This window comes from Thermobia domestica, chromosome 4 (genome assembly GCF_964235325.1).
Source record: "Thermobia domestica chromosome 4, izTheDome1.hap1.1, whole genome shotgun sequence".
Lineage (NCBI taxonomy): Eukaryota > Metazoa > Arthropoda > Insecta > Zygentoma > Lepismatidae > Thermobia > Thermobia domestica.
In genome coordinates this window covers 266,276,258-266,300,651 of record NC_137457.1, presented here as the reverse complement: position 1 = coordinate 266,300,651, position 24,394 = coordinate 266,276,258, and the positions used below count along the sequence as shown (strand labels likewise).

General features: G+C 34.4%; 1 protein-coding gene across 5 annotated transcripts in view; it reads right to left on the bottom strand.

Moving 5' to 3' along the window:
• Window positions 1-24,394, bottom strand: part of LOC145683499 (phospholipid scramblase 2-like) — a 289,918-nt gene that overhangs the window by 153,713 nt on the left and 111,811 nt on the right. For 4 of the 5 annotated variants that reach the window (XM_081754836.1, XM_081754839.1, XM_081754837.1 and 1 more), the window contains one exon: window positions 858-1,078. In XM_081754836.1, the coding sequence (XP_081610962.1) occupies window positions 858-1,078 (221 nt within the window). Of the gene's footprint in view, window positions 1-857; window positions 1,079-8,154; window positions 8,304-24,394 lie in introns of all 5 variants that reach the window. The other variant, XM_081754838.1, reaches the window with a different exon arrangement.

Here is a 24,394-nt window from a genome sequence, read left to right as displayed (position 1 = left end):
ACCAAACAGTCTCATAACAGAACAGTTTTAGTTATTTCCGGAAAGTGTTTCTTATTGTACATACGCTCATTTAACAGAAAATCATTCCATTAGAAGTGCCGTAATAAAATTTGTAGTATACGTTAATTTTTTAAGAAAGGTTTTTTAAGTCAGAAATATAAATCAAACATGTATTTCTGTTTTTACTTCTTCTGAATTCATTATCTTAACGTACCACTAAATTTCGAACTCTGGAAAAAACATAAATGTTTGTTTAATGAGATTTCGCTAGTTTTAATATTTGTTAAGAAAATCCAGACTCGTCTTGTCTCCGAAACAGCACTAATCTTCAATTGAGTTCCCACACTCCACCTTTTGAAACATCATGCGAACTTTGGTGTTTACAGCTAATGTTATACGTCATACATTTAAATCTTGTTCATTCAAATCTCTCACAAAAATGGATATCATTCTCCAAAGTATGGCATTGCGATTCCATTCAAGACAAAATTTCAACAAACGCTAATGAAAAACTGCGTCTTTATCCACAAAAATTAATGTACAAACAACACAAGCTTTAATATCGCACTGCTAAACTCAGTAAGAAAATGTGGGAGCTATTTTCTCCCATATCTATGTTTTGCTGGCGTACTCATTCCCTTCTGACGAAGCTTTCAATTACATTTTTGCTTCATATCTGTAATAACGAGTAAAATATCTCTTTAGTTGAAGAATATTTTTGCCTTCTTGGTTTTGAAGCCATGTTTCACATGATATCAAGAATTCACTGATACGTTATGGCTAAATTCACATAATGTACAACTTACAAGATACAAACTTTCATTTCATGTAATTATTTTTAAGTTAATGAGACGTACCTGCAAGTAACAGGGGCAGTAAAAGCCTTGACATCTATAAGGTCTGTAGAGATGAATTACTTCACTTTTGTTATTATCTGTAATTCTCGTTTCAAACTCACGACATTCACCACAAATTTGGCAACAATAACTTCGCACATACTCTGTTGCGGTATACACATACTGACCAAGGCTATTTTTAACTGAATAAATGTTGTCTGAAGGTAGTATTACATTCAAAACTGTTAAAGAAAGCAAGCAAAATTACATCATTAATGACGCATGAACACAAGTGTAGACTTATAGAATGCATTTATACAAGAAATAGGAAATAAATCTTTAAAATTAAAACTTATTACTGAAAACTAAAAGGAGGTGGTACTAAATTTTAATAAAGATCCAGGTAACTAACTTTTAAGTAGCTAATATATATTTAGCATATCGACTCTAGTAGGATGAAAATGGCTAACCTGGCTCAGTCTTTACCGGATTTTTAGTGATTTTTAACAAAATTCAATGAATTTTGTATTTTTTTATTTTTTCTATGCTGCAAAAAGAGTATGCGGTTGTACTAATTTTCTTTTATGAACATTTTTTCACCTCTGTTTAAGATTACACACACAATTTGGAAACGCTTTTGAACAGCATACACAGTCTAGAACTTGTAATGTTGTTAAAAGAGTAGAAACCTTTTATTAAAACAGCATTTAGTAGAGCAGTGATTACGTAAGACTACGTCGTATTTTAAACCTGCTAAGGAATCTTGTCCACGTGTATTAACACTGCTTCTCATTTATGGTCTCTTTTCTTAACTTCTATTTAACATAGCAGAAATTATAAAAGACTGTGGCCTGTTTCAACCCCTATTTAAGATAGCTGTGGTTACGTAAGAAAGGCTACAAGCATGGCTTTTACATAGCAGAGAATACAATAGACCATGGATATATATACTCCACCCCTATTTAACATAAAAAAGATAACACATTATACAACTCGTATTTAACATAGCAGAAATTACATAAAGCTACGATATATTCCAACCACTTTTTATATTGATATGATCGTCTGATACATCTTAGGGGTGTACTCGTTTTCTTTTACGGCCCTTTTAAACTCTTATTTAACATAACACATATTATGAACAACTACGGCCATTTTTAATCAGTATTACTGAAGACTACGAGCACTGCTTTAACCTTCATTCAACACAGTAGAGATTATAAAATACTATGTTCTATTCCCACATCCTCTATGGCTCTTTTTAGTTAGTAAATTTTGTACATTTTAACTCATTTTTGGAATGTACTCGTTTCAATCTCAACTCGTACCTAACATAGCAGAAATGGTTTGGTAAATCTCGTTTTCTTTAGCGGAAGCCTTTTTTTACTTAATTTTCAACTCATTTAATATTATATAAAAATATGGCTAATTTTTTCAACCCTCCGCTTAACATAGTCTATACTCAGCCTAAGTAGGAGTGCTTATGGTTTGTGATTTTTCATGAAGGCATACTGTAATAGAAAAATAGCAACACTATTTAACAAAGCGCAAGGCTTCCACCAAAGTCTGGGTATTAAATTCGGACATGGGTTGTGGAAAATTTCATCTCGCGGCAGTCACCAACATACACAACGTTTACAAAGAATTTATTCTCACAAACGAGTAAAGCATAATGGCATTAGCATCAGTAGTGTTGGTTGAGACTTTATTTAAGAAATCTTACAGTGAATACCTTTACACATGACGTGCTAAATATAGAAAACAATAACGTCCACGAAACAGAGATAAGCCTCCTTGAGTACGTATATTGTTCCATGTATAATACAAGAAGTTTTGTTTTAAAATCTTAAATGATAATCTATATAGGGTGGTATACCATAACTATCGAAATACTCTTTCACACGCATATCAGATATATAAACGGCAACACAATTTCAACAGGTTTATTACTAGAATCAGTATTTATAGTATGGCTCCAGGAAATGTATGAATAAACTGATGTATCCGATCTGAAGCATATAGACACGTAAAACGATTTATAGGCAAATTTTGTTTAATACCTCATATTGCTCAAGGGTATTTAATTACTTAATTAATATATTTTTACTCTGGGAATTAATTTCTAGTTTCGAAGAGAGTTCATCGTAAATACATGTGTTTACTGTTACAGGAGATGGCAGAGCTTGGCTAAAGTGAACCTCTAATTGTGCATTTCCTTGGAATTGTGGACTAGTACGGATTGCAGCACTGGTAGTAGAATCACTAGTTAAATCAAACATAAGCTGATTACAATACTTCGTCAAATGAAATATCACTACATTTATTAGAACAATAAATACCAAACCTGTAAACAACTAAGAATATATCGTATATATATATAGGTTATTATCCAAATCTGGTTGTAGTGGTTTCTGGCTGTACAGACGTTTCATCAACACACAATGTAAAGAAAGACATACTAAAATGGTTAAAATTAAAAATATTTGTCCTAAAGCTACTATTGAAAGCTGTATTAGTAACAAAGCCAACAGTAATACGGTTAGGTACTATTAGAGAAAATAAAACTCAAAGTGTACTCTCCATAATACCCTGTGGTAAAGTTTCCGTCTTTACCTGCACTTTTGTTACACGATATTTCATTTAAATTTAGGGTCTCGTAATTAACTGAGTATTTGTGCTATTTTAACCGCGGGTGATGCAACATTTTTTAACAAGTAATATTGCATCTGGAATAACAATCTTTACCTCAGCAGCTGCATCACCCATTAAACTAATTTCGCATATTTTTCCTTATTAGTGGGTATTGGTTTCATTTTAATGGTGGAATGAATTTTATTATTGTACTTATTTAATAGTAGAAGTAAAATATCAATCTACTTATAATTTCATTTTAAATTGTTGCCACACCAAATTACGTAGAATTTTATTAAATATTTAAACAATATTCGCCTTAACATCACTGTTTATAGAGTAATGTTTAATGTTATTTTGTTTCATTGATTTCTCAGCCTCTGAATTGTAAAATTCTCAACCTCTGCAAGTTTATAAAAAATCGGCAGTTTCTTTACTTTTAAAGAATTGATGTAATTTGTTATGTAATTTACTGGACAGTTTTAATTTTCAGAGGAATAGCCCATAAGTGGATGGAAAATGTATATATTACAGTTAATAAATATTAGAAATTACGATAAATTTTAGCTAGATCTTTGCAATTTCCAGTATTTATTTAATCTAAATCAAGTTGCAAAAGATCATGAATTCCTTTAGATATAACGAATATCCGAGGATAGTGTCGCCTTCCAGGTTCATGTAAATCAACCACTATTTGTCTTCGAATCGATTGAGATATTTTATATTCACTATTACTACTACTACTACTATTTCTGATGTTGAATACACAACACTGTATTTCAGTAATAAAATATTGCAGTAATTATAATATATTTCAAATTTTATGGTTATATTTACAAGTTTCACATCTAGTAAATATAATATTTCAATTTACAGTTGTTGTTGTTGTTATATTTACAGTTTCACTAACTATTTCTTTATTAAACCCCTTGGAGAAAATGAAACATACACTAATTTTTCATTAACGATTATGCCAGCTAGTCTAAAGGAGAAAGTAATGATTAGAAATGAATGCAAATTGTGGAACGAAGCGAGTGGAAGGAAAACGAGAACCCATAGGAAACCTTCGCACACTATGTTTATGAACAAAAAATATACACAGATAGAAGATTGTGTAAATTAAAATTCAGAATTTTTCGTTTATCATTATGTGAGTTTATCATTATGATTTTGATCACTTGAGCAGTAGTTAAACTATGATATTTGTATTGAAATTAAACTTTTTTTATTTAAATAGAAAAAAATTCAAATATACAGATTTATAATCTTCAAGTGTGATTTCATTTTAACTGTATTATACTCCTTTACATTTCCTCAATTCTTTATTTTCAGCAGCTTTTATTACATGTTTTGGCTCGTAAATAACTTCATTAATTGCTCTACACCGTCGCTTTCTTCCTTCATTTTGTTTAAAGCTTATTTTTATTTTTAACGCAATATTATACTCATTGTGTTTTGAATAATTCGAAGTATCAAAATAATCGATCGTTTCCTTTAAATGCTCATAAATGTTTTCAGTTTTCATAAAATAAATAAATGCATCAGTGTCCACATAAATAATATAAACAATATTAATTTTATCTCTAAAACGTTTTTAATTGCTCCATAGTGAAATTTATATATTGCTAATCTTGAAAGCTCAAGAACTGTTGCGTCAATATAAATTAATTTATTTAGTGTTACAGATAATTTAGATGTATGAAATAACGTGAGATGTTGATCTAACTTTACCGAATTTAAAAATTGTGGTTCTGCAACCACCTTCTTACATTTTTGTTCACTGTGCACCGGCTTAACGTCAATTATGATCCGAACCTTTTCCATTGATTTCCAGTACATAGAATAATTAAGTAACTTATAAAATCTATCTCAAATTCAATTGTCGCATTTGCACGATTCTTAGTTTTCTCTTCTATATATGGTGCAAGCTAAGTACATTGACGAAACCATAATATTTATACATTTTTTGTAATATTAAATGGAATCATATTAGTTTATAACAAAGTGCATAATTATTTTTAGATTCAACTGCTAATAACCATTTTGTATGTTTATCATTAGATGGTTTTCCATTTGTAGATGCAGTATTCTTGGGCCAATTTATTTTCTTCTCTTGACATTTATTAATTTGTTTCAAAGAAAACTGATATATGGAAAATAATCAATCTTTGTTACCCCATATAAGTTATTCATATCAATATAAATTAAATAGGATTTCTCTTGTTGTGGATCAAAATTTGTTAAGTAGGGATTATTAGCTTTGGCATGTCTCAACATAGCTTGTGTTATTCCTCCACGAATAGCGTCCTTCATAAACAAATACATGCTGACATCGAAAAATAATTTAAGTTCAATTTTTGTTTTATAAAACATGGCTTGTCATGCCAAACCTGCAACTGTGTGACAATTTATTGGATCAATTTGATATGCATCAATGCAAGTTTTACGTAAATTTCCTAGAACATCTGCAGTAAGAAGCATATCACATTTTAAGTAATGATCACGATAATCACCTACATTTCTACAATCAAACTTATTCCAAGTGTCTTGGGCATAACAGTAACCCTTATCAGAAATGTGTGTCCAGTTTAACGAGCTGTTAAAAGCGTTTTAGGACAGAAGTTGTGTTCCATTGAATTTATCAACATTTTTTACATAATCATAAGGACAAATTCCCTTACGAATAACTAAGGATAATTTTTCATCAGTAATATTTTGATAAGTATATATGAATTGTTTAGGCTTTAATCTAGAGACTAACGCATCAGGACTGTATGGTAGAAATTGATACATGCCTAGACATCGTAATTCATATTTTCTGCCATTAAATGAAACTCTTTAGAAAATGTAATTTACTTTACGTCACTTTGTGCTATAACAGTTATATTCCCTGGAATTCATCCAAGTTCCTTCACAAATAAATTTAAATCATAACCGCCCAAATTATGAAAAAAAGAGTTCCACAAAATTACATTGACGTTTAATTTGCAAATTACAGTTATTACATACCGGCGAAATATATTGCCATGTTAAATAATTATGATGTTGAACTTCTTCAATTGTTTAATTATTATTGGAAACAGAACACTCTTGAGACTGGTTATCTTCTTGTAATCTATATATATAAAAGAGAACGTACAAATCCTTTGTTAGCTCATCACGCTAATACGGCTGAACCAATTTCTTTCATTTTTGGGGGGTTATTAAGATTTGGACCCTAGATGGTTTTTATCATATCACTTTAATTTTCAATTACCAGTGTCTTGAGATAATTGACCATTCAAGTGTCCATAACGTAGAAATCCTTTGTTAGCTCATCATAGCTAAATCTAACCGTATTTATATGCAACCCACATGACCGTGTCACTCGGCGGGTTAACATAAATGACAGGCGATATAATGTTAACATTTACTGCAATCTTCTATGGTTTTTATCATATCACTTGAAAGCGAAAAAGTAAAAATTATCTAAGTAACAAAGTTTATTGCGTTCCGGGGTGACCCCAGCGAAGTGGGGTGAACGCTGCTAGTTGTGTATAAGTTATTGGCATTATTAATTTAAATTTATCTAATATATGTACAATGTTTCGAAATTATTTCTGCATTGCAGACAAGATATTGTGTGCTACATTTTCACACAATATATTATTTATTCTCATTTTATATATTGATTTGTCACACATACAATATTACCAAAGCTACAGGCTTCACATTTTTAAGTATGTGTTATTCTGGGTCCTATGTCTAAATATTTGCTTTTAAATACTTGCAAGATATGCTACATTGCAACATCAGTTTGCAATAATAATTTTAGTTTCTTAAACGTTATTCTCTCTCCTGCGTTGAACATATTATTTTTTATACATGTTTCTACATATATCATGATGTTCACCTCATTTTGATTCTTTTAAAAATAAAATAAACATCGTCTGCAAACAAATGATTGATGATAACTTTATTGATTTCCAACTAAATAATATAAATGTTCGATTAGATAATAATGACTGTTAGAACTATTCTTATAATACAATAAATCAATATATTTAGATGATGATTCATTGTCGCCAATAGATTATGATTTTTTTCTTTCGTAATCCATTCCAGGAACGTTTCTAGATATTTGTTTATTTGAATATTTAGAGTTATACTCTATCAAATGTATTTATTTTTATTAATGTAAAAAGAATATATATTATGTTTGTATAAAAATTGACTCTCAAGCTATAAATATCTTTGACTTTAGATGACTTTGAATTTCGGTAAATATGCTTATTTGAGGCATTATTTTTCTTATTATCTATATTACCCGAATTATTAGAATTTTCAAGTTTCTGAATTGTCTTTCACTCTAATTAGTCCGAGGGTCCGCGGTGGCTCAGTGGTAGAACGTTCACCTCGGGTGCTTGGGGTCCCGGGTTCGATCCCGACCCCCGCCAAGTGAACTTTGTGGTAGTCAAACACCGTGTGCGTGGGTTTTCTCGGGGTTTTACCGTTTTCTCCCACTTTCTTCATTCCACCATTTCATTCATCACTCATCGTGACTGTCTCCTTTAGCCTAACCGACATAACCGTGCGACGTAAAACTCAAAGATTTCATTTCCTTTTTTTAAAAAAAATTAGTCCGAATAAACGAGGTTTTTAATTACTCTTTTTGTAGCTTTTTGAAGAATAAAATGCTAATACTAACCATGTATAATGCAAATGGCTGCTATTAAGTAGCATTTGTTTAATGCTGCAGAAAAAGCAGTATCTTTTGCTTTTGTTGAATGCAACAGACATATAGACTTCATTAAAATATAACTTGTACCTCAGTATTTTCACATGGCAAAACATAAACTAGAAGAGAGAAGAAAAATACACTAGTCAGTATTTAAATAAGTTTTACACAAATCGTTATCGCACATCCGCCACTCGACGTCTTACGCGAAACAGGAAGAAGAAAGTATGTTTCTATGTTCAGTTTACAATTACTCTTTGTTACTGTATTTCCTCTAGTTAATTACATATATTGTTTACTCGTATTATCTGCATTGTGATCAATAACTAATGTACTCAAAAATGGAGGTATGAAATTTGTATTACATGCATTAACACATTATGTAATCAATATAGGTGTAAACTTTAAACGGAAGGAATTGCATACACGCACTTAAAAATTATTAAATATACCATTTGTGTTTTCTCACTTATCCTACAAAAACACTATTCCTGGTAACTTCTCCCGGTCCTATGTTCACTATATTTTTTCATAGCTTACCACAACGCCTTCTACCTTAAAATGTACGCAGTTTCTACAAAGATGCAATAGCATTTCCTCTATGAATCATCGCTGTTATGTATGTTGATATAAATTGGTTCATTGTAAGCTCCTCTATAAGCTTTTAGTCCTTTTTAAGCTCAAGTAGTGCTCTGTTATAGGGAACTTTTCGAACGCGCAATTTAAAACCGGGCTGGTTCTTTCTTTTGTTATGTTAAATAAAATTTGGAATATATGGAACTTTTGTTTTTTTTTTTTTTAATAGGGGTTGAAAAATGCTTATTACCTTTTACGAAATTTTACTTATAAGATGTTGAACGGTGATCATAGGAGTTTGGGCTATGTGACCGTTGTCTTTAACCTATACTGTGTTGACTAGGGTTAAAGAAACGAATACAACTCTAAAATATGTCATGAAAGAGAACAAAAAGTTACAAGATCTGGTTACAAGTAAAAGAAAACGAATTTTACTGTACCTAGACAATACTCTGCTATGTTAAATAAGGCTTGGGATATGTGTTCATAGTCTCATATGTTTTCTGCTGTGTTAAATAGAATTTGAGAAAAGTGTCTTACTCTTTTATCGTGTAATCTTTGCTATGTTAGCGAGGGGTTGAAAAAAGTGGTTACAAAAGAGAACGAGTTTTACCGTACCTGGCCAACACTCCTTAGGAGGTGGAAAATATGTCATAGAATTATGTAATCTATGATATGTTAAATAGGGATTGAAAAAAGTGGTCGTACTCTTTTATCTGCGTAACAAGTACTGGACTGCGTGTACTATGTTCAATGTGTATATAATAGGATGGACCGAAAAAAACTTTATTTTTTTAAGTCGCTATAGCGCGGAAAAGTTGCCTTTGGTACTGATTAGAAAAATTAAAAAAAAATTGAAATCGGTTAACATCTTCCGTTCGCGCATCGCAAAGTTTACCAAAATTGACGAAAATCTTGTGATTTTTAATTTCTTTTGTCTTATAAATAAATAATATTTAATCGATTCCATGATTTATTTTCGTTAATATAAATTGTAGTAAAGCATAAAAATAGTTACAGTGTGTTGTTTTGTTTTATGTTTTATATGAGTTAAATGATTGGTTTAAAAAAACAAGCACATTGATAGGGAAATATTTTACCACAGTCCGACAATTTACTGGATTTAATCCCACTTCCCCTCCCCTTCTGCAACATAGCTTGACTTTGAGAGTGTTCGAGCATTGTTGCTGAATGCTGAACGCTACAAGTTTTGACACGCATTCCGTGTCCGTCACGTCCTCGTCATTTCCTCACTTAGTGATTAAGTGTGGCGTTGTGCAGAAGTCCTCTGCAGTGTTAGCTCTGTTATTACATTTGTATTAGTTGGTCTCTATAATCTTGAATTATAGTCTTAGTATTTTTGTTGCATTCCGTGCGGTGATATTTCGTAGCGCTACAATGGCAGCTTCGAAGATGATTACGAGGCGAAACTTCGAGTGTCCTTTTTTTGGTCATCCCAGAGATTTGCCACTAACTAAACGGCCTACATATGAAGATGTACTTCGGTGTTGTTTTCACGAAAGACTACAATTGTACCCACAAACAAAAAATGAAAAAGTTAGACTTTCAAAAGTTGTTGGGATAGTAGCAAGAAAAATAAAAAACATTGATGATAGATCGTCCATTCCTACCGTTACTGAGTACAGGATCGTGCAGCTTGTTGTTGCGTATCATGACAGTTACTATAAACTGAGAAAATCCTACGGTTGTGCTTTGAACAAGCCAACATTTGCAAAGAAGATTGCAGACTTCAAGCAAAGATCATTTTCGTTATTTGATGTAGCAGCATGCAAATGTCCTATCATTTTGAACTGTACGTGTGATAAGACAGAATATTTGTGTGAATGTTTAATTTCTATCAAGTGCAAGTGTGAAAAATCTAAGAAGATACCTGCCCTTGAGTTACGATTCATCTATTTTCAAAGAAGTGTAGTTTGGGCAAAATTGGATCCATAGAACTTCAAGAAACGAAAAGGCTAACTTCAAGACTGAGAAGAAGGAACTACAAACATAAACGTGTTTTTAATGATACACCTTCGAGTCCACCAACCATTTTAGAAAACGACCCTACAGATTGTTTTAGTTCAAGACTTAAACAAGACGGTTCGGGCTCTTCCCAGTTCTGTGAAAGTGAAAATGATGAATTCGTCCCAGATATCCCCACCAAAACTCCGCCAGAGTGGCAAATGAGAATAAAACTGAAGACAACGCACTAAATAGTGATAGGTTTGGTGTATTTGACCGTGCTACTGCTGCAATTGCTTCCAGCGTTCTACAAGATATTGGAATGGTGACAGACACGGACTATTCTCACGTGGTCGATAAAAATAAAATACGGAGAGGAAAAAGTCATATCAGGAGATCTTTGCAGTGTAAACCTGATACTTTGCTTCGTGATCTATACTTTGATGGGCGAAATGATGATACCTTGGTAGATGAAAAACGTGATTCTAAGGTATTTCGTAGACTTCAAAAAGAGGAGCACTACACTATCATTCAAGAACGTGGGTCGACATATATTGACCACGTTTCTCGATCATCGGGATCTTCTACTGATATCGCTTCCAGCATAATTTCCTACTTGACTGAAGTTGACATTTCTTTGGACGAATTAGATGTTGTTGGCTGTGATGGTACTGTTATCAATACAGGATGAAGGAATGGTGTAATTCGGCAAATTGAACTTCATACAAGTAGACTGTTGGAGTGGGCTGTATGTCGTGGTTTCCGGAAAATTTTCCGTTCTAAAAAAATATCAGTAATCAAGTAACAATTTCTCAGCAATCATAAAATTGATTGAACTCATGTATAGAAATGTTAAAAAGTGAAAGATCGTTTATTTAAAGAATCTGAAAATGTTCATGGCTCAGACAATTTTCAGTACTATGTAGGAACAAGTTAAACAATTTTTCATGAATCGAAATATTTTCTATATTATATAAAAAAAAAATTGAAGAACCTTCTATGAGTCGGAAAGTTTTCATCATTTTGAGGGAAAGTGTAAAACAACTTTTTGTGAATCAGAAAGTTTTATTGCCCTGTAGAAACAATAGAATTTTCATAGATCGGAAAATTTTAATCACGATTTAGAAACAAGTGAAAAAACTTTTCATAGGCAGGACAAATTTGGATATTATGTATTGTGAGTTAGGTGGAAAATTTTCCACTTTATTTAACTGCACATAGAGCTACAAAATTGAATTTCCATAGAGGAAAGTTAGTCAGCAACAAATTATAATTTTCCAATTAGCTTTCGGGAACCGAAAAATTTTCTAATATTTCAAGTTGGGAAGTAAAATTTTACACAGTGTTTCTCTCTCTCTCTCTCTCTTCCTCTGCGAGCTCCTTCGTTGCTAAGTGGTTAGCATACGTGCCTTAGGCATGGAAAACCTGGCTTCCATTCCCAGCTGGAGCACATGTAGTTCGGATTCCACGTTAATCAGTTGGCCCCATCTTATATAGTCTCGCTGCTGAAAGGGACGGTAAACTCCAGATCAACTCAATTCAAACTCTCTCTCTCTCTGTGTGTGTGTGTGTGTGTGTGTTTGTGTGTGTGTGTGTGAGTGAGTGAGTGAGTGTGTGTGTGTGTGTATGCAAAGTGCAGAGAACATAAATCGAATTCGTAGAGTACAAATATCCAATTCTATTATTTAAAATTTCAAATTTATTAAAAGCCATGAATATGTTCCGATTCATAAAAACATACTCCAATTATTCCTACATCGTTGTTTGGACGTAAAATTTATTGGTAATAAATATTGTCTTAAAAAGTTTCATTAAGTAAAAATCTAACGATTCCTCATTTCAAAAATGTTTCAAAAACTTCAATGGGTTTTTCCCTCAGAATCCACCTTTGATCTTACAATATTATTTGGTCTAGGAATTAATTCGTGCGGGTGGACAAGAGATGGCGCAACCAACGGAGCGTCCCACAGTTCCGTGTATCCACACATGTGTTGCAAACCCCTGTCATCGCGTATCGTTCGTAGTATAGGGCAGTGGATTAAAGCGTCAACAACACCAGTTTGTAGTTAAGTGAACATGGCGCAATTTGTGCCTGATAAAGTGTTTTTGCGGGGTGTCCTGCTGCATTACTTTAACATGCAGAAAAGTGCGACTGAAAGTCATCGTATTTTGGTGGAAGTGTATGGTGACCATGCTTTAGCTGAGCGAACGTGTCAGAAGTGGTTTGCACGGTTTAGAATTGGTGATTTCGGCTTGGCAGACCAAGAGCGAGCTGGACAGCCAAAAAAATTTCAAGACGAAGAATTGACAGCATTGCTCGAGCAGGATTCGTGTCAAACGCAGGAACAACTTGCAGCAGCATTAGGCGTTGATCAAACAACAGTCTCCAAACGCTTGAAAGCCATGGGAATGATTGAAAAGATGTCACATTGGGTTCCACATGAATTGAAAGACAGAGACGTTGAAAGACGAAAAACCATTTGCGAATTGCTGCTTCAACGACAGAGCAGAAAGGGGTTTCTGCATCGAATTATTACGGGTGATGAGAAGTGGATCCATTACGAGAACCCTAAACGAAAAAAGGCCTGGGTTAAACCAGGTGAACCAGGTCCATCACAACCAAAACGAGATATTCACTGTGCAAAGGTTATGCTGTGCATATGGTGGGATATGAAAGGTGTGGTGTACTATGAGCTGCTGCAACCGGGTGAAACTATGAATGGAGAACGTTATCGACGACAATTAATGCGTTTGAAGCAAGCTCTGGCCAGAACACGACCAGAATGGGAGAACAGACATGATAAACTTATTGTTCAACATGATAACGCTCGCCCACATGTCGCAAAACCGGTCAAAACCATTTAGAAAATGTCGGATGGGAAGTTTTACCCCACCCGCCGTATTCACCAGACGTTGCTCCTTCGGACTACTACTTGTTCGATTGCATGAACAACGATTTGATTGGACAGCGGTTTACTTCTTCAGAAGATATTGAAACATGGGTCTCTGACTGGATCGCTTCCAAGGATGAGGACTTCTTTCGCCACGGAATCCGTACATTGCCTGACAGATGGGCGAAAGTGGTGGCTAGCGATGGACAATATTTTTCTTAAGGTATTTATGTATTTTGTGTTTGTACTACAGCTTCAATGTGTGCGTACCAACAGCACGAATTAATTCCTAGACCAAATAGATTTCGTCAGTTTAATACGCATAAGACGGTTTTCTCATAGCTTTACTACTTTTATAGATTTACATACTGCAACATTTATAAATAAGTAGATATAATATAAAGTGCCTACTGTAAATTTTTGACTACCCAAAATTCGAGTTTAAGTAACTCATGAAAGCAAATACTGATCATTTTCTGGAAATAAACATTTATTTATTCATATATTCATTCAGAAAAGAAAGTGAAATATAACTAATAAGAAGGCTGATTTGTGTAGTTGTTCTTCCAATAAAATAATAAAAGAAACACAAAAAGCTGCTTTATTAGCGCTGCATTCTAAAAGCAACAAGTAATTACATTTTAATTTACACTATATATATATATATATATATATATATATATATATATATATATATATATATATGTATATATATATGCTTACATTTTTATACATAATAATGGTAGTTTTACAATACAAATATCTGCTCTAAGATGTTGGTTATACAAAATTCCAATATTCAAATTATGATTTACGAGTGCTAAACGCAATAAAATCAAAGCATATCTTCTTATATTCTGTTACAAAAATAATCTTCATAAGGAACTTTTATGTAGTTATTTCATTTCATAGGCAGAAAGTGAAGAAATAATGGAAGTTTCTGTTTCTGAAATTGATAAATTCACAAAAGTTTCTTTTCAATTTGTTGTTACATTTTAAGTATTGGAATGGGATATTTGTTCTCTATGAACTCGATGTATGTTTCCTGAACTTTACACACACGCACACACACACATGGTTTACAGAGCACTTAGTGGGATATGTACTGTTTCGATTCCTGTGAAAGCTCCGGTTCCGATTGAACACCGGACCTCCGGTTCCGGATGCGGAGCGGACTACGCAACGATTTGCCTTCTTACGATCACTTTTCTCGTCCCCTCAAACATATACAATGTATACCCGTATTGGTGTGAAAAAAGACTATTTTCAGCATAGTAGAAGAGAGATTAAAAATAACAGCTGCAATGCTTCAGTGGTTTGTTCTCAGCTCGCGTGTGGTGGATAAACAATTTTTATTTAACTTATTCGGCATAATCGTCAGATGTAAAACCTTAAAATTACATTTTAGCTCACACAGAGACACACACACATACACATGGTTTACAAGGTACTTAGTGCCGTATGTGCAGTTCCAAATCCGGTTCCAGTGACAGTTTCGGGTCCGATTACTCAGGAGCAGACTATGAACATATTTAACATAGCAAAAAATTTAAAAGACAAATACCAAAGGCTGATAGTACTGTTTTTTAACCCTATGTAACATAGTAGAGCTAACAACAGAAATATCAACCCGTATGTAACATAGGACAAATGTACCGTGTCATGCGAAAACGAACTAAGCGCCACTTTCATACTTTTAAGAAAATTACGTTTAAAAGTTGATGTCCAGCATTAAGGTAGCCGTAATCTAAAGTGAAATTATGTTTCTTTTTTTGGAAAGGTGTTGGTTTTCCTCTCTTTTCGATTGTGCAAAACGTTATAATGCTTATCAGAAACCAATCGTCGCATTTACGTGGATTTTCAAAATTTGGCGCTTAGTTCACTTTTGCATAACACGGTACAGATAGAACTTTAAAATTGCATTTTAGCTCTCTCTTTCTCACACACACAAGGTTTTCGGAGCACTTGGAGAGTACCAATTTCGGTTTCAGTGCCAGTTCCGCCTCCGATTACACATGAGCAGACTGCTAACATATTTAACATAACTAATATAACAGACTATTACTAAAAGCAACTAGCTCACTTTTTAAACCCTATGTAACGATACAGAGCTAATAAAAAAAAGACTCATTTTTACACCTTTGAACCCCTATGTAACATAGTAAAAATTACAACGTTTTAACCCCTTACATGTAGAGACTTCTATAAGACTATGGTATATTTTTGCAATTCCTATTTAACGTACTAGAAATTATATATTCCGCAAACTTTTTTCCTGCTTGAGGCGGTTTTTCTTCTACAACGGGAGAACTGCAATTTGTGCCGTGTTGTAGATTTTTTGTATTCTGCACGCAAAAAGAGAGAAAACACCCACAATTACGATTTAATCAATTTTGTAGAGCACAACAAGATGATATGACTCTTATGTGTAGTTTTTGAGGTTCTGTGCTGAGCATATCCTCATTCTGCAGTTTAATACTGTCGTATTTTGGGACTACTGCAGCGTACCCGACGAAGTACAGTGTGGGTACAAAGTCATTTTCAACAGACCACTGCGTACGTATTGAGTTAACAGTAGCTCAGTGATAGACCGCTTACTTTTTATGCGTAGGATCCTTGGTTCGACTCTTTACCAAGTAAGCTTGTGGTGGACAACATTGTGTTCTCTCGTTTATTGCGTATGTCCCTGCAGTTACAGAAGTTCCAGGTACGTGTGTGTTGGCAACCCTGAACAGAAAAGTGTTCATCATACACACTCCAACTGTTAAGAGACAATGTCATTAACGTATTTACGCAACATTCAATTTAAATTACTTATTTACATGCATTTTTTTTATTTTAAAATCAATGTACTAATTAAGCTTCTCGTTGCAATGTCGTAAAAAGAACAAAAAATGGTTACTAAATTTGGTTCCAAAATATCGCCGAAATTAATGTCCCAGAAATTATTTTCGTACCTATTTAATAGCGAATCTGAAAACAAAATATCAATATGTTACAGACTTACATTTGTCCACGAGCTGAACATATTTACATATTCTATGTGCCAACGTAAAACTAAAATTATTTACGGGTATACTTATCTGAAGCAAGATATGTTGCTGCAACCGCTGTTTCTAATGTTTTCCCAGGTTAGGAAATAACATTTCAAAAATTTTGGGGGGTTCATTTTAAAAATCATTGCACTAATTGTGCCTCTCACAGCAAGGTCGTTAAAAGAGCAAAAGAAGTTAGTAAAGGTTCGAAAATGCCTTCGAAATTGATGGCTCAAAAACAAGGGTGACCATCAGGGGGCAAGGTGGGGCGCTTGCCCCCCTAAGACAAAATTGTACTTGGTAATATTGAAAGCCCAATAGAATATTTACATTAGTTACAGCAAAATTTGAAACTATATTTGAAACGTCACTTATACTTGCCCCCCCCTGGAAACCACAACATGGGCGCTCTTCCTCAGAAATTATTTTCGTACCTATTTAACAGCGAATTGAATATAAAATCTCAAAAGGTCTCCTAGTTATATTTGATTTCTAGCTGACTACTCTTTTACGTTTGCACGCAAATTACATAGCCTCCTAACATCATTGCCAACGTCTCGGTTTATGGAAGGTCGTTGAAATTCTTTTGAAGTTATACTAAAACATTTGTCTCGACAAAAAATGTTTTTTGTTATGATAACATCCAATTACGTTATTGACAAGTGACCGAGGAAGATAAAATCTACAGACTTCCCTTTGTTTGACCTCAAGTACACACTCGAACATCAATATGTCACCTAAGACATCAAAAATGGTTTCCATCAGCATCGACGACCTTCTGCCAACTTTCTGGAAGGCCATGAATTCCATCCCGAAGAAAGCATTTGAACTGGCGTTTCCAAGGAATGGAACAGGTGCCATGTCCAGGGAGTATGGCAGATGCTATTTTGTTTCCACGTATGGATTAGCGTTGACCCGTAACAAGAATACTGGCTCTAGAATTTTGTAATATGCTAGAAAATACGGAGATAGGAAAACAAGGAGGAATGAAAAAAGCTGTTATTTTTGAGGGACCTAAATAACATTCTTAGCATATAATAACTAACTACATATAACAATTGAAACTCTGACACCTCATTTTAATTATTTCAGCTTAACGTCTCACAATTATGCCTTTTAGGTTAAAGGAGACATAATAATGGAAGAATTGGTGGAATGAGAAAGTGGGAGGAAACGAAAGGACAGAATGTTGTCCACCACAAACTTACTTGTTAAAGAGTTGAACAAAGGATCCTACGCACAAAAGCTAAGCCCTCTATCACTGAGCTACTGTTAACCCAATTGTACGCAGTGGTCTGTTGAAAATGACTTTGTTTCCACCCTGTACTTCGTCGGGGACGCTGCAGTAGTTCCAAAATACAACAATCTTAAACTGCAGAATGAGAGTATGCTCCACGCAGAACCTCAAAAACTACGTATAAGAGTCATATCATCTTGTTGAGCTCTACAAAATAGATTAAAACGAAATTATGAGTGTCCTCTGTCTTTACGTGCAAACTACAAAAAGATCTACAACACAGCCCAAATTGCAATTCTCCTGTTTTAGCTGAAAAACGCCTCTACCTGGGTAAAAGTTTGCGGCCACGACTATGTCATTTCTGGTATCTTAAATAGGAATTGCAAAAATATGCCGTAGTCTAATAAAAAAAATCTCTACATGTAAGGGGTTGAAAGGTTGTAATTTTTGCTGTGTTACATAGGGGTTCAAAGGTATAAAAATAAGTCATTCTCTTTTATTAGCTCTGAACGTTACATAAGGTTTAAAAAGTGAGCTAGTTGCTTTTAGTAATAGTCTGTCATAATATTAGTTATGTTAAATATGTTAGAAGTCTGCTCATGTGTAATCGGAGCCGGAACTTTCACTAGAACCGAGATTAGAAATCTCCAAGTGCTCAGTAAACACTGTGTGCGTGTGAGGTACAATACAATTTTCTAGTCCTAATTGTTCTATGATATATAGGGGTTTAAATATTGGTCATGGCATTTTTACGGAGAGGTTTGAAAATATGTCATTCTCATTTATTAGCTCTTCTTTGTTACATAGGGTTGAAAAGTACTAGCAGTCTTTGGTATTTGTCTTTCATAATTTTTTGCTATATTAAATATTTTTATTGTCTGCTCCTGTTTAATCGGATCCGAAACTGTCACTGGAACCGGTTTTGGAACAGCATACGGCACTAAGTACTTTGTATACCATGTGTGTGTTTGTGTCTCTGTGTGAGCTAAAATGCAATTTTAGTTTTTCGTCCCACTATTATGCCGATAAGCTCAATAAGAATTGTTTATCCAGCACACGCGAGCTAAGAAGAAACAACTGAACCATTGCAGCTTTTAATTTTAAGCTCTCCTCTACTATGCTGCCATAGTCTTTTTTCACACCTATACGGGTAGACATTGTATGTGGATGAAAAAAGTGATCGTAAGAAGGAAACTCATTGCGTAATCCGCTCCTGCGTTCAATCGCAACCGGAACTGACACAGGAATCGTAACTGTACTTGTGCCACTAATCGCTCTGTTTAATGTGTGTGTGTGTGTGTGTGTTGGTCACTAAAGCGGAATTAAGTTATCCGTAAATCATGTGTCTGTGTGTGTGTGTGTGTGTTTGTGTGAATAACAAGACTTATGCTATATTTGTAAATGCTGTTATTTTTTAAATTTCTGCTGTACTTTGTTGCCATAGCCTTTTTTCCACATCAAAAAAGTGCTCGTAAAATAGAACGAGAATACCTCATATGATATAATTTAAAAAAAAACACTACTGGCAGTGTCATGGTCGTTCTGCTATGTTCATGGTCTTTCTGTTGTGTGTAATTCGAACTGTAATGTTTCTGCGCATACGTGGTCCGGTGGTGTTCATGCTTGTGTAATCTCTACAATAGATCATAGTCGTATAAGGCTACTCGTGGTGTAGTCTGCTCCGGTGGAACCGGAACAGGTATTGAAACTTGAGTCGGAACAGGAATAGGAACTAGAACAGGAACCGGAGCAGTTTGCGCATGATCGCTAGTTCAAAAAATCCGTCAATGTCACCACCCTACTTATAACTTCACACTTAACCCACATCATCCTTACTCATTTCCTCTTTTCCTGGTAAAGCAAAAATTCTAAAACTTGCATTACAAATCAGCACAAATTGAGCAATAATATTTGAATACGTTTGAATCTAATCCAAGTTGCTATTCGGGCTATCGTCAGACTTAACCCAAATTATCATTTCTGATTGCCAGAGTTCAGGCTAAAGCACAAATTCTAAAACTTGCAGAACAAGGCACAACAAATTGAGCACTAAATAATGGCATAGGTTTGATCGAATCTGACTTAGTGGAGTTTATAACTTTACACTACGTCCAAATCATCGTTACTCATTTCTCACGTTCTAGGCATAGCACAAATTATGAAATTTGTGGCACGGATTAGCACAATCTGAGCAGTAAATATTGGCATAGGTTTAAATTGAACCCGTCTTGGTGGGGGAGGCTAACTTAACACTTCCGCAAAATCATCGTTTCTCGCTCCCCCCGTTCTAGGTAAAGCACAAATTTGAAATTTGTTGAACAAATTACCACAAATTAAGCACTAAATATTGGCATAGATTTGATTTGAAACCGAGTTAGTGGGAAGCTGACTTCACACTTAACCAAAATCATCTTTACTCGTTGTGATTGAGCACAAATTTTAAAAACTATGGGACAAATCTGCACAAACTACGCACTAAATATTGAGATTGAATAGAAACATAGGGTTGAATAGAAAGTGACTTGGTGGGGTGTTCTAACGTCTCACTTCCTCTAAATACTTGTTACTCATTTTTCCTCGTTCTGGGTAAAGCACAAATTCTAAAATTTGCGTCACAAGTTGAGCACTTACTATTGGTATAGGTTTGATGTTATCCGACTTTGTTGGCGGGTCTCTAAATTCACATTTCCCCCAAATCATCATTTCTCACTTCCCTCGTTCTGGGTAAAGCATAATTTGTAAATCTTGCCTCACAAATCAGCACAAATTGACCATTAAATATTGCCGTAAGTTAGAATCGAATCCGACGTTTTGGGGGCTAACTTCACACTTCCCCAAATCATCATTTCTTATTTCCCCAGTTCTGGGTAAAAAAGCAAAAATGGTAAAAATTTGTTTCAAACATCAGCACAAATTGAGCACTAAATATTCGCATAAGTTTAATCGAATCCGACTTGCTGGGAGAGCTAACTTCACACTTCCCCTAAATCACCTTTAATCATTTTCCTGTTCTGCGAAAATCACAAATTCTAAATCTTGCGGCAGAAATAAGTACAAATTGAGCAAAAAATAGGCCTATTGGCATAGGTTTAATTCAATGTGAGTTAAGTTAGTCTTGTCACCATTGTCTTTAAATTCCTTTGTTTTTAATGTTTAATGGAGCACAAGCCACAAATTAGCAAAACTTAAGCAATAATATTTGAGTATATTCGCAATCTTTTATCGAAAAATGGGGGCCAATTTCACGCACCCTCTTTTGTATTCAATTGCCCTCTTGTATTATGCCGTTGACATTACCAAGCAAATAATGCCAGTTTCCCGTAAATATATTCAATACCTTTTTCGTACCTGCTCCCTCCCCTTCTGATAATGACGCCACTGCTTTTAATTGACATTGCGTATGATCTTTTGTTCATATCTGTCAGTGTGGCGTCCCCTTCTATTCTATTTGGTTCAGGATAATTCAAACAACACGCACTCTAATTCATTGTTGTGTAACAAAGACGTGGCAATGTTGCATTTTTCTTTACAATTTGGCACTATACCAGGGTAGAGCATTAAAGGTTGGTCCAATTACGAACATTCCAACAATTTAGATTCGAGGCACATACTTTCCAACAACATTGCTCTCTTGTCATTATTTCGTGTCTGAAACAGTTACGGAGTTGGCCTATGTAAATGGTGTTATTGAACATTCTCTCTCTCTCTCTCTCTCTATATATATATATATATATATATATATATATATATATATATATATATATATATAATACATTATTGTATACAATAATTATATATATAATTATATACATGCAAGAAATTTCACTTACAGGCATCACAACTAGGAAGAAATTTACATATTTGACGTTACATGTAATCAAGAGAATCATCACATTCCCTATGGCTATCAGTAACTATACTGGCTTGGAGGTTGGTCCCTTAACTTGGAGTTCGTCAGAAACCGATTCACACAAAACTTGTACCTAAATTTTGTGTAGTTCTGTGCACCACATTTTGAGTTTTCTTCACCATAAGAAACAAAAAAAATTCAAATTTTAATTTTTTTAGCTGTATACCAGGCCTCAGTTCGTCCAACCCGAAAATCATTAAAGCATATACCAATTCCTAGACAGAGTTTTCTGCAATTTTCTACACCCCTTTCCGAGGTTTGTGCACCTAACAGTGATATGGCCACTTGAAAATATTGAGTATACCAGACATTGGAGCTCGGATTACACCAATTCCCGCGAAAGGTATATCAAACTTCAGCATTTATTTTGTGCAATTTTGTACACCACTTTCCGACTTATGCGTACCTCAAATAACAAAGATATAATCAGTTGAAAATAATGCATATGCTAGCCACTGGAGATTGCATACCAACGACTCCGGGCATAGTCATATCATTCGTTAGCATGTATTTCGCTCAACTTTGTTCACAGTCTACCAAGTTTACTACACATAAAATAAGTTAGATATAAGCACTTGAAAATAGAGCGTATACCATTCGCCCAAGTGTGTACAGTTTTGTGCACCTTGTTCCGAGTTTTGTACAACCCATACCCAAAATATAAACACTCGAAAATAGTGCGTATACCAATAGCTCAAGTGCGTATAACGCAGTCCAAACAATTTGAATGTCAGATAATGATAATCATTCTGTAGAGTTTAGTGCACAATGTCTCGAGTTTTGTGCAACACAGATACTGCAAATATAACCAGTTGAAAATTGTGCGTATACCAATAGCCCAAGTGCGTATAGCGTCGGCCTAAGAAATCGGTATGTTAAATTTTAGTACTTAAATTTTAGCACTTGGGCTAATGGTATTCACATTGTTTGGAAGTGGTTATATTTCGTTTATCTGATTTCCACAAAACCCAAGACATGGTGCAGAAAACTCTACATAGTGAGTACTAAAATTTTGCTTTGGTCGGCACTACACGCACTTGGCCTATTGTTATAGCACTATTTTCAAGTGCTTATATATGAGTTATGTGAAGTCCACAGAGCTCGATACATGGTGCACAAAGCTCCCTAGCATGAGCACTAAAATTTTAGGTAACAATTGCTTTGGTCGGCGCTGTAAGCAGTTGGGTTTTTGATATATGCACTATTTTCAAACGCTCATAAATCAGTTATAAGAAGTGCATAAACCTCGTGACATGGTTCACAAAACTTTCCAGCATGAGTACTACAATTTGATATACTATTGGTTTTGTCGCTTCCATACGCACTTCGGCTATTGATATACGCAGTACTCATATATCTGTTTTATGAAGTGCACAAAACTCGAGACATAGTGCACAAAAGTCTCTAGCATGTGTACTAAAATTTGACATACCAATTGCTTTGGTCGGCATTGTACGCCATTGGACTATTTATGTACGTTTTATTTTCAAGGTCTGATTTATTAATTAACCGAAGTGCACAAAATCGCTGAAATATTGCACAGAATTACAGAAAATAAATGCTAACGATTCGTGCAACTTTCGCTGGAATCGGTGTTATCCGGATCCCAGTGCCTGGCATACGCACTATTTTCAAGGGCCTATGTCTCTGTTATTTGAGGTGCACAAAACTCTGGAGATGTTGCACAAAAAATGCTAACCATTGATATTTTTTGCCGGAATCGGTGTTATGCGAGCTCCAGTGTCTAGTATAGTCAATATTTTCAATGGGCTTGATCTCTGTTATCTGAGATGCCCAAAACTTGAGAAGTGGTGTACAAAACTCTAGATATTGGTTTATGTTTGCTGATTTTCCAGTTGGTCGAACTCAGGCCTGCTATACAGTTGAAAAATTTAAATTTGAAAACTTTTCGGTTTCTTGAAGTGCACAGGACTGCAAAAATGTGCACAAAATTTTGATATAAGTTTTGTTTGATTCGGCTTCTGACGAACTCCAAGTTATCGGACTTTCTGGAGGTAACCATGGTCTTCCTTGTCACTATTAAGGTTTGACACCTTAAACTTTACAGCTAAAGACGCGTGAGAGCCGATCATATCATATTAATAGCAAGGATCCAATGGTTGTGACAAAAATTTGTAGTAAGGAAATATGGATACAAGTGCGTAGTTGCATAAACTAAACAAGGCAATAAATTGATACTAACAGCTAGTTATTTCATGTTTTGATTGCTGTTCTAGGTTTTAATCACATTCGCATCTCTGTAGAGGCTATTTATGAATCGTAGTCAGTAAAGATTGAAGTGCTATACAGAGGTATATACTAAGCGTTCTTTGATAAAATTCAGGTTTTAATCTAACCAAGACGATAAAGAATTTGAGAAAACAATTATCGTACGAAAAATGTAATTTTATTTCTTATTTCGTTCTATGTTACTTCTTCTTTTAAGGAGTTCGACTTTCCAAGGGTCCTAATTATATTTATTTAACTTGTCTGCCCTGCAGAGAGACAAAATCCTCAAAAGCTGCTTGATGAATAACCATCAATTGTGTCCACGAGGGTCAAAGATTATAGAGGGCCAAAGATTATAAATCGATGT